The 12,237-nt window shown below is 51.1% G+C and overlaps 1 protein-coding gene across 1 annotated transcript in view; it reads right to left on the bottom strand.

Moving 5' to 3' along the window:
* camta1a (calmodulin binding transcription activator 1a) overlaps positions 1–12,237 on the bottom strand; it is a 219,065-nt gene that overhangs the window by 26,610 nt on the left and 180,218 nt on the right. Inside the window, exon 7 of the mRNA XM_067239907.1 lies at positions 1,357–1,510. Coding sequence (XP_067096008.1) covers positions 1,357–1,510 — 154 coding nt within the window. The remainder of the gene's footprint in view (positions 1–1,356; positions 1,511–12,237) is intronic.

The raw sequence follows: 12,237 nt of genomic DNA, 5'->3' as shown, positions 1-12,237 counted from the left end.
CTTCCTCTGCAACCCTCCAATTTGTGGTGACAAAGAGGCTGTTGCTGCAACGCACCATTAGGTGGCAATGTTGCTCCATCGCAAAGCTGATGTTGACATTCTGGCTGAGAGAGAGAGAGAGAGAGAGACAGCGAGAGAAGTTAGAGAGGGAGGGGGAGTGAGAGAGGGAGAGAGAGAAACAGGAGATAAAGAAAGAGGAGAGTATGTAGCTGTATATGTCGCCTCCTCATGTAGCCCAGCAGCTGGCAGACATGTCCCCTTCACCCTCACTGTCCCAACAACTCCCCAAGTTAATGACTTCATGCATTACTGCGAATGCCGTTGGACCTGCATAAAGCCGTTGAAGTCCTAAATGAGCGTACAGCAGTCGACAGTGCCGCTGTCGTGTCCGGTGCCCCGTGCTGAAGGGAGTGCTAAAATGACAGGCAGCCGTGGAGCAGCGGAGGGGATAAGGACATAACACATGCTCCAGTGATGATGGGCCGGGCCGGGCATGCCTTGTCTGTATGCAGCCAGCGTCTCTGTGTGCATCTAAAGCTGCTGACACACTCGTCTCTACCTGGCCACATCACCGATAATCAGCCTTGTGAACATCACTCACAGTCCTGCCCCTGCCAGACACGCCCGCCACAGTCTGCTCCTGAAAGATGCCTTTAACAACCTCCCAATGATTATTCAATGCAGTGTGGAGCTTCCGATTGACTATCATCAACATCAGACAAACCCTGACATTTACCAAAACACTGTCTCAATCTCAGGAGCAGGAAGCAGCCTGCTGGGATCACACTATCTCAGAACATGGGGAGACCTGGTTACATCACCGATTAGTAAAGAGAGAGAGAGAGAGAGAGAGAGAGAGAGAGAGAGAGAGAGAGAGAGAGATAAATGGATAGAGAGGGAGGAAGAAAGAGAGCGAGAAAGAGAGAGAGAGAGGTGAAAGATTTCTGGTGAGTCAGACACTCTTACGCCCACGCACCAGCATCAATCAATAGCCATCTCCCCTGGTCAGGCCAGCCCTGTGCTCCCAGGGCTGCACCTTATCTTACTGGGACGAGGTGGGTTCTCAGGCTGGCACAGTGTGGCGCCAGAGGTCTGGGGGAGAGCTGACCCATGACCTCCACCCAACCATGTGACAGCTCCAGGAAGAAGCACAATGGACATCGACTACACAGTAACACTTAGCATTGTGGGCTGGCCTCAGAGGGCACTTTCCATCCACACAAGTGCTATGAAGGGGCTGAGTATTAAGGATGACAGGGCTCTAAGAGGAGTGGGATTAGTCTCCACTCATCCTGAATATGTTAGACTGTGACAAAGGCCTAGAACTATATTGAATGTGATAGGTCAGATACTCACACATGGGTTTGAGTTGGCCAATCAGCTCCTCCTTGGTCCACTTGGCCCACTCCTTCTTGTCTGTGTTGATGGAGCACAGTATTGGCCCACATGGCTTCCCACAATCCTCTATGGCTGGAACATTCAAGTAGTGGACAAGCACAATATCAGGGTTCTGGAGGGAAAGAGAGAGAGGGAGAGAAAGAGAAAGAGAGAGAGAGAGATTGGTGGTTGGGCACACTTTCCCCATCATGCAGTGCTCACAGAGAGGGATGAGGACACAGCTGTAAGTGTAGCCTGGTGTGTGCGCAGACAGTCTGTCATCTGGCGCTCACACACACAATAGATTACTCTGAGAGAAAGGCAAACCACAAGTGGCTGTAAGACAAACTCACACTGTGTCGTCTTTGTGTGTGCAGATGTGTGTGTGTGTGTGTGTAATCGCCCTATGTGTACGTAACACACGATTATGGCGTTTTGTCAAGTCCTCCCACATGCAGAGTTGATGCCCTCAATTAACTCCTCTGTATTTACCCAGTAAGAGTTTAGGAATTTACAGGCTGCTACAGTTACCTCCGTAAATTCCCTAAATTGACAGCTTATGAATAATAGGTGGCGTTTAAAAGAACGTCAAGCTTGTGTGAATAACATCAATTTAGTTCTGTAATCATGAATGGCTTTGATTAGGGAGCAGAATAAACCATCGCTGGAGAAACGTTTGCTCCTCAAGACTCTATTCATTACACACACACACACACACACACACACACACACACACACACACACACACACACACACACACACACACACACACACACACACACACACACACACACACACACACACAGAGACGCCAATAACTGAACACACAGACACACACCAACACACACCCACATACACACATCAACACCATACAAACAAATAGATTTCGAAGCCCCTGCACTTTACCTCACAAGCTAAGTTAGGTAGACAGATAGACACAGGCCCAGGCACACGGACACACAACACTAACATAGAGACATGCAGACATGGTGATAAAGAAAAATGCAGTGACAACATATGGGTGACTGCAGTTTGAAGCTTCATCAGTGCTAAGTGGTAAATACATCAACAAGCTGCAGGTCTGTACTCCCTCCCTCCCGGTCTGGCCCATTAATCTGAACCCACAGCACAGCCCCCCCTCCCCTTTCTGCTCCTCCTCTGCTTCTCTTCCTTGACTCTCTTCTCTGTTTATTAAGATCTGTGGAACAGGCCCAGTGTGGATGTGCTGAGCTATTGCCCTGCTGAGGGCTAATAGAATGTATGTGGACACCAATGCTGGCTTCTGTCTCTGTCTTGTGATATTGAAGTGGGCACTTGGGGACGGTCTCTGCCCTGCTTCCATGTGACAGGGCGGTCTAATGTGCAATGCCCCCCAGATGGCATCACCAGCTGTGGTAATCGCCAGGCGATGCCCTCAATCCTTAACTAGCACGAAAGAGGCGCACACAGGCTTCTGCACGCACCGACGAGTACACACACATGCAGGAACACATGCGAGGGTATGGACACGGACTCACACACGGTCCAAAAGAAGGACACGCTCGCTCGCACACACACACACACACACACACACACACACACACACACACCCACACACACTCACACACAGACTCATACACAGACTCATACACATGTCCACAAGATGCACAGCAGTTAGCTGAATACAATAACACAATAACACACACAGTTAACCACGGTCCCTCTCATACGACACCAATTCACAACCTCACACCCAGATGGTGCTTACCTTTGCTCACACACAGACTCAACACTCTGGCCCCTCTGAGAATTTGGCAACCTTACAGCTCATCGAAACACTAGCAATCTGTGGAGCTGTGCTTAAGTATTATGAATCTGCCATCAGTTGTAAATCCACATGTGAGCCAGAGGCGTATGACGTCTAATGTTCTCCCTCTCCCTGTTTACCTCTCACTCTCTCCCTCTCTTATACTCCCCATCTATTTCTCTCTACCCAAGAGGGCCTTTACAACACTGTTAGCAGCTCTCTGCGCACACAGGCCCACCTCCACTCCAAGAACAAAACAACACAATGAAAATGTAAAGCGTCACATAAATCTATCAGGATGGTAATTTAATTTAATTTCCTGCTGGCTACTTTGTTTCCACAGTGTGATACCAGAGGTTGGTTCAACCGACAGAAAAAAAAGCTAAAGGGGTAACTTTTTCCAGGATACTTTTGCAGAGAAAATGAGATCTCATTAACTTATTGATTAATTGTGTAATGCAGTCTTTTGGTTGTTTTCCTGGATGTTTCCCTGGCGGTTCATTGGGCTTCTATCCAGCTGTACTTCCTCAGTGGTGGGGGGATATGGTTGCAAGAGTGTGTGTGTGTGTGTGTCGATCTGTCTGCCTGTATGTGGGCCTCCTTATGGGGGAGACCATCTCAACGACTCAACATGCAATCTGCTCGTGTGGGATTCTGCCATTCAAGTTGTGGATGCAGCTCCTGGTAGAGAGGTGAGAGGCAGAATGAATGCATGTATAATGTGATGGCGTTATGTTACTGTTCACTGCGTCTCACCATAGCAGATGGATGGATGTTGAGCTAATTACTCCTGGAGTCTAGGGGAGGCAGCCATGGGGGCCGCAGGCCTGCAGAGTGGGCGGCGGAGAACCTTCCCACCCCTCCTCACACACACACACACACACAAAGAAATCACCAACGCAACTGTTGGATGAGGGTGCAGTCGTAGCCAGGCAACAGGTTTCTCCGGCTCCCACACGCAAGTGAGAAGAGGCGTTGTTGGACAGCTCAGCGCCGTGTCACCCTGCCCTGGAGTCATCCTCCGTGTTCCAGACTCCTGCTCTGAGGCCAGCCAACTGGCTTGCTTGGCTTGGGACACGTTCATTAACGGTGTTGCGGGGGCTTGGGAGAAGACAACCCCATGCCCACACGGACCCCAGGCCGGACCAAACCCTGTCTAGCTCCACAGGGCTTGTCCACAACTAGGCGAGATCATGTAAGGTGTCCACCGCCCTGTTAGTCCCTCTGACCCTGTCAGCACTAGGCCTGACCCCTCTGCTCATCTCCCTGTAGCCAACAGCAGCCACAGCAGCTACACACACCACCCCTCGTTAAGGGGCAGAGAGACAGCGAGAGGCGCCCATCCCTGCCCCGCTCTTCGCGGGCCCGCGCAGCAGGCCTCACTTACAGCAGCCACGCACAGGAGCGATAAGAACGCCATTAACATGAAAGGATCTTAATTAGCAGGAAAAGGCTTCATGGGACATGGATGAGCTGAGGAGCAGAGCGGGAGAGAGGAGGAGGAGAAAGGAGAACGGATGAGAGGAGCGGGGAGGGGAAGGAGTGAGGAGTGAGGAGAGAGAGAGACAGAGAGAGAGAGAGAGAGAGAGAGAAGAGGTGAGGAGAGGAGAGAGAAAAGGGAAGGGAGGGAAGGGAGAGGGGGGAGGGAAAACGAGGAGGGGAGAGGGAACACTTGTTCTCTCCTGATAAAAACCCACATGAGTGTGCAGGGGTATCATAGCCAAGCAGAAGAGGAACAGACAGCGTCAGAGCGGGTTGGAGTCTGGCTGGAGGGCGACCCCCAACCCTTCTCTGAAGAGAAAGGCAGCAAATAAATGAGTCAAGCCAGACAGGCTTGCATGACTTCAGTAGTGCACTTAAAGTACTCCATGACAGGAACACCTACACTATTTTAAATGCAAAGCATCTTGGAAATTGGAATTCTGAATTGCTTTGTCACAAACATTCAATGTCAATTCATGAATATATTGATGGAGGGAGCAGAGATAGCACGTTGTGTGTTGTGTATGCAGAGAGAATATGTGGCTTTAATAGTTTATGGATGGTGGTCTTGGTTGTGCCATATGTATTAGCATGTTGTTGTCTACCTGTAATGTGGGAGAACAGGACTGTGCGTGTGTGTTGGCTGGTATATGGCTGTGTGTGTGTGTGTGCTGTGTTGGTGTGAGAGGTGATTAAGGCCCTGCTCTCTGGGCTGTACCGGGGCAGTTGCCCTGGCAGTGGCATGGTGATGGATGGCATAGTGTGCCCGTCATTAGGCAGCCTCCTGGCCCCTGGCACTGGGGTTGCGCTCTTAAACGCACCCCTCCCTCCCTGTCCCCAAACACTGCTGCTCATTTCAAGGTCAACTGCCTCTCTGGTGCTGCAAGTTCACCTCCACAGGCACAAGACTACTTCTTTTGTTTGGAACCTTTATCGCTCACCGCCAAAGGGTGTGTTTGGGAGTGTGGGGGTGGTTTGCTGATGTTGCTGCCTCGGAAACAGACGTAAACACAAACGCACACATACACACACATAAACACCCCTTTCCACTTCAAAATCTCCCCAAAAGTGAGTAAACAGCCTCCAGCTGCTGTCTAGGTAGTGGAGGAGTCCCCTATATGAACCTGGCTTCCCTCTCTCTCTGGGTCCTTCATCACAAAGCCTTTGATAAATGCTGTCCTCTCCAAATAGATGCTCTAATTGGGTGTCTGGTGTCAGTGTGCTGCTTCCACCCCCGCCCTCACCGCCCATACTCGGCACTCCAAAGTGGCTCTGTCTGGGTGCCAACCCATGCCCAGGGAGTGTACCAATCCAAGAGTACGTGCCAGTTGAGGAAGGCCTCCTGCTGTGAATCGCCCAGTTCAGTTCCGTCCACCCGGGTCTGCGTGAGGGGAGGCGGAAGAGAAGGCTCAGCGGGGGGGTGGGGGAGGGGGGTGTTCCTACGGGGCTTCGCCCGCCTCTGTGAGCTACTCCCAGGGGAGAGAGGGGAAGCGGGGTGGGTAATGTGTGGATGTTTGATGGTGTGGAATAGACAGAGAACGGTATGGCCCTCTACTTGACCTGTGCACCCCTGTCTCTATCGGCCAGCCCTGTCTCATCTCTCACACAGCCTTGGTAGCGTCTGGGCCGGGCCCTTGGTTCTGAAGGCTGCCTACCCTCACCAACACACACACACACACATGGGCAGGGAAAGGCACAGGCAGAGCTGGAACTTTGAGAAACAGGAAGAGGCCAGTGTGTTGGAGTGTGTGTGTGTTTCAGTGGAAGCCAGGGGCTGAGGCCTGTGATGTTTAATTCAGCAGCACATAATCACTCCGATGGAGTCAAGAGCAAGGCTTTAAATAACTCAGCTTAGAGGGGCAGAACTGCTCTTCTCGCAGTGAAGGGAGTGGATGTGTGTAGGTGTGTGGGAGTTGGTGAGTGTGTCTGCGTGCGTGCGTGTGCGTGTGTGTATGTTTGTGTGTGTAGATGTGTGTACACTTGCTCATCCATTTGCATGTATATGTCCTTGTGTTGACTGTGGAGGTATGATATTTGTTCATACCACCACAGTATAATGGAAATGATTTGTAGCTGTATGCACTGTAAGGCAAGTCTCAGATATGGATGAAAGCAGGTGGACTGGAAGGCAGGCAGGCAGGGTGCTATAGCTCTCCCTGGCCAGTTTACAGCCTCCTTATTCATCCTCCAGCCCTTCTAAAGCCTCACCAGCCTCTTCATTAGTCCTGCTGCCCCCTGTGCTGTGCTGCCCAGGGGCAGGCTGGGAAAGGGCCATCAGGGGCCCATCCGTCTGAAATAATGGCCCTGGCTGAGCCCCTGGCACTGATCCTAATACTCAGTGGCCATCCAGGTGACACCGTCACACTGGAGCTAACGGAGAGAAGGAAAGTCACTGAGCCCTTTCACGCTCAACCTCAGCCAGGATTGAACTGGCTCTCCCTTCCTCCTTTGTTTCACTCGTTCTCTTTCTCCACATTCTTCCCCTGTTTCAATCTCACTCTCTATCTCTCTCGCCCCTTTATACGTTCTTTTATTCTGTCTCTCAATCATTCGCTTTCACCTCTTCCACAGAGGGCACAGTGTTCATTCTTGAGAGGAAAATAGAACTATTCTATAGCCATCTCTCTCTCTCTCTCTTTCTCTATGTCTCTTTTTCATCCTGTGCTCTGTCTTCTCTGATTTGTTTGTGTGTTTCTCCCTCTGCCAGTCGACATGGCGTGCTCTTTATGTGCCTCTGCCCGTGTCTGCGAGCGAATCAGCACTTCACAGGAGAAGCCAAGGGAGAGAGATGCTCTGGTGCATTTTTAAACAGATCCTGTGGAGGACTGATGTGTGTCCAGCCTCATAGACACAGGCTTGACCAGACAGACAGACAAACAGACAGACAGACAGGCAAACAGACAGACAGACAGACAGGCAAACAGACAGACAACGAAGGACAGACAGAGACAGGAAGACAGAGAGACAGACAAGACAGTTACCAACACTTAAAGTTAAACATATAGCTGCAAAAAGCAGAGGCCTCACAATAACAAACAGCCCTCTACAGCATGACAAATGAAAACAGTCTTGCAGCCCTATAGCCTCTGTGCTCTGCACAAGCTAAGCTACACTGGAGAAGGACACATTACAGGGCTGGGTATTGAAGCAACCCCAAAGCTCAGCTTGCCCAGACTTCTCCCTCAGGAGACACACACACACTTACGCACACACACACACACACACACACACACAGGAAAACATGTCAACTCGAATACACCCACCCACCCATAAACACCCGCCGTTGCACACACCGTTGCACACACACACACATAATCTTAAACACAAGCGCTCACCCCTTGGAGAGAATGCTAAAACGGTTTCCTAGCAACCAGCACTGTGAATTAAGGCTGCATGAAAATCAAAATAAAGACTGAAAGAGCAAGAGGAAGGAAAAAGCGAGGAAGTGCGAAAGAGAGAGAATTAAAGAGAGAAAGACTGGAAGAGAAAGCTGTTTTGAGAGGGGGCAGAAATAAGGGTTCATGATGAAGGGGGAGAGTGGTGATGAAAGGATGAGAGAAGGTGCCATCTGAACACTGGCATTCTGATCAATATTACCACCTTATTGGCACCTGTAGGGGCAGTGTTGACTGCAAGTTGTATCATACACACACAAACACACACACACATAAACACCCACATGGGAGGGCATAGGATGGGCACTCCTTCTGCACACAGACATGGAGCTACACAGCAGAACAGGGGGCTCACTGAAGCTCAAACAGCCATGGCTTTAGAGATGAAACAGCCACCTTGACTACGAGCTTTTCATGTAGTCTGTCTTCCATGTGACGGGATCAGCAGAATAGGCACAGTGCTGCTTGTCCTTGTGAGGACAGTGAGCTGCTGTTGCTGGTCTGGTCCTTAGACTGACGATGGGGGAGTCTTTCCCATTAGTAAACTGCTGTCTGAACCACATACCCTTGACACTCTGAGCTGATCCGTTAATGTCATCTATAGATGAAACTATACCGGTGTGCAGGTCTGGACTGGGATTGAAAAACTTCCCGGGACTTTGAAACGCAGACCGGCCCACGACCGTGTATTATTATGATATATAATCCCGACGGCCAGTCCGACCCTGCCGGTGTGTTATATAATACCTGTGTGTTTCTGTCAGATACAAGACGCGATGCATGCGAGTACGCTTCTGCAAATGTGTGCACGTGTATGTACTATGTGTGTGTGTGCAAAGCATGGGCGGTGTGTAGCATGCTATCTCTGGCTAGCAGCTGCCATGAAGAGGCTTCCCAAAACAAACGCATGGCCTTGACAGAGACAGAGCTACTGCAGCCTTCTGTGGTATAATAGGAAATTAATTGAGACCATCAATATGGTATTAATCATTCAAGCGCAGGTGCTGAGGTGGCACTTTGCTGACTGCTCCAGAGCTGGCGACACACACACACATTAAAAGTTTGACCTGCTGTTTAGGGAGAGGTGGGTGGGGAGGAGAGAGGGAGGAAGGGAGGGAGGGAAGGAAGGAGCGAGAACGATAAAGAGAATCAGAGATGAGAGGGAGAGAGAGAGAAGGGCAGACTGGGAGAGAGGGAGAGAGGGGCAGACTGGGAGAGGGGGAGAGAGGGGCAGACTGGGAGAGGGGGAGAGAGGGGCAGACTGGGAGAGAGGGAGAGAGGGGTAGACTGGGAGAGAGGGAGAGAGGGGCAGACTGGGAGAGAGGGAGAGAGGGGCAGACTGGGAGAGAGGGAGAGAGGGGCAGACTGGGAGAGAGGGAGAGAGGGGCAGACTGGGAGAGAGGGAGAGAGGGGCAAACTGGGAGAGAGGGAGAGGGGCAGACTGGGAGAGAGGGAGAGAGGGGTAGACTGGGAGAGGGGGAGAGAGGGGCAGACTGGGAGAGAGGGAGAGAGGGGCAGACTGGGAGAGAGAAGCAAGAGACAGGGAGAATAAAAAGTAGTGGTATCTGCTAACTCACACAGCCTGGCTAGGCGTGTCGTCGGTACATACAAGGTCAGTCTCTCCATAGTCTGAAGGAGCTTCAAGTCACAGTCTTTTTAAGTTCTCTCTGATTACTGCTAAGTACTGGTTCTGCACTGTATAATTGAAGAGGGTATCTTAGAGGTTTGGGTAATTTAAGGTTCTACTCTGAACATGTTAGTGTTTATTCTGGGAAATATTCCTCTTCACCCTGGGTAGCCAAGTTTTCCATAAGGCCTAATCCTGCGCAGGGCACAACACGGTGAGCCACGAGCGCTAACGCTAATCAGCCAGAGGAGAGCCAAATTGCAGCGACTACATTAAGCCGTTAAGCACACCACGTCTCCAAATTGTTGAAGGTGTCTCACTGAGATGAACGCCTCGCCTTATGAATAATACATCACCTGGATAAGAGTCCCCCCCTCCAACACATACACACACACACACACAAACACACACGCATGCACACACATTCCCAGAGGAGAGGATGTGAGACAGCTGTGCGAGACGGGGGGCCTGGTAGAGGTGGCGTGTGGTGGGCACCAAGAGGAGCATCAGAGTGCAGCTGGAAGGAGAGCAGGGCTGAGCTCCAGGAGCTCCACGTTCAGCATGCTGCGTATCAAACACCCAGCAGGGGGTGGGGGGGGGGGGGAGACCCAGGTAGAGAGGTGGAAGGGGGGGCAAGTGAGGCAGGGGGAGGTAGGGAAAGGAAGGAGAGGCAGGGGAGAGAGGTATGTGTGGGTGGGTGGGGGGGGGGGGATCAAGCAGCCCCTCCCCAGCCTGGCCCGTCGGTGTCAAGGTTGAACCCATGAAATGTTTATGAATTGGGCTTTAGGAAAGATGAAGATTGATCTGGATGGGAAGGCAAATAAGATCGGCAAAGCCCCGCGTCAGCTGAAAGCACGCGGGCCGAGGAGGGAAGAGAGGGAGTGAAAGGAGAAATGCATTAACACAGGTCTGTTCCTGGGAGACAGCTGGGTAATGAGTACTTCCTCTGCACACACACCACTGGAGAGAGGACATACGCACAGCCTCAGAAGCTCATTGGTCCACTGGTGTGGGCTGTGTCTCTCCTGTGTATGTGGGCTCTGATTGGAGCGCCAGTGTTAGAAGTGCGCGTCAATGTTGGAGCTGTCCTCTGATCAGCTCTGTGTTGTTGGGGGGACTCAGATGTCCTCTGTGACAGGTGTTCTGGTCCCTGCTCTGGACCACTGAAGCCTATCAGGACTAAGAGGCTGCTCTGGACTGATGCTAGTAGATTCAGCCTGGCAGCAGTTATGAATCGGGGCTGTAGATGGCACTCTCTGTGGCCCTGGCGAGTGCTCACTCTGGAACAGCAGAGACAAGTGGGCTATATGAAGCGACCGCAGTCACCTGAGTTCAGTGATGCTGGAGAGGGCTTTAGAGGAGGGGGCCTCACTCAGCCCAATGCCGTGGTACAACACTGTGTGTGTGAGTGCGCGTCACATTAGATTTATACTCTCCAAGAGCGGAACAATAGGGGAAATGATGTCATCAAACAGAGCATTCTTCAAAGGCCAGTGTGTTTGTGTGCGTGTGCCTCTCATCAAGCAGGGCCCTTTGATGTGGCCCTGGGGGCCCTGGCCAGCTTGCAGGAAAGGAACAGAGCTGAAGCCACCAGAGAGATGGGCCCCTGAGCCCCCAGGCCCCCCCCCCCTCACTCCTATCACCCACCCTTCCCCTCCTCCTTCTGATCAATACTGGCTCTTAATCACTACGGACGTTCTGCTATCTGTCCCTCCCCCTCTCTCTTACCCTCTCGCTCTCTCTCTCTCTCTCTGCTTCTCTCCCCCTCTCTCCTAACCCTGTCACCTCCTGCCCCTGCCACACTCAGCATGATTAGCTCCCACTGTGTGTGTGCTCACCGATGTTTTTATGTGTGTGTGTCTTCAGCCTGTGTGTGAGTTTGTCTGTATGTGCTGTACTGGGATTGTGTATGTGTCAGCATGGGTCTATGTGCTTGTGCATGTGTGCAGGTTTATGATTGGCTTTTAAAATGTGCAAGAGTACAAACAGATAGCAGGGAAAAAATAGCCTAATATCCTTGGAAAAAGCAACACCAACATAAACCCAGCAAATTATGGGCAACATGCATAAACTTGAATAATAACACAACCCCACATCCCGGAAGCTTCCTCCCAGTAATCTAATTGCCTCTGTGCTGTTTTTACTCTAATAAACTAATGAATGTGGCTGGCTTCAGCTCTGGGTATCACATAGGCAGCAATAAGTAGCAGTTCTGTAAAAAGGCCATCCCGCATCAGAACGTCTGACTAATTTGCAGGAGAAATAATTACAGGGCAGAAGAGCAGGCATCAATCCTGGAACTCCGACAGAGACCTCGCTGGAAACCACCTCACCCACAAGCCAAGGCTCCATTAGGTATTGTCTGGGGCCTACAGGCTAATTTGTTTGCATCAATAATACATTCAAAGGATTTATCTAACTTGCAAATGAGTGTTCATTTACTGGTCCAAGAAGCAGGGAGCAGAGGATGGCAGCATGGGAGAAGGTGTGAAGGCTAAACATCTGGTGGGGCGTGGAGCTCCAGGACTGCATGGGACAGGTTTAACCCCTTCATTGCCTACAGTAGCCTG

Source organism: Osmerus mordax, chromosome 7, assembly GCF_038355195.1.
Source record: "Osmerus mordax isolate fOsmMor3 chromosome 7, fOsmMor3.pri, whole genome shotgun sequence".
Lineage (NCBI taxonomy): Eukaryota > Metazoa > Chordata > Actinopteri > Osmeriformes > Osmeridae > Osmerus > Osmerus mordax.
The sequence above is the reverse complement of the archived record's forward strand: the minus strand, read 5'-3'. Positions and strand labels throughout refer to the sequence as shown.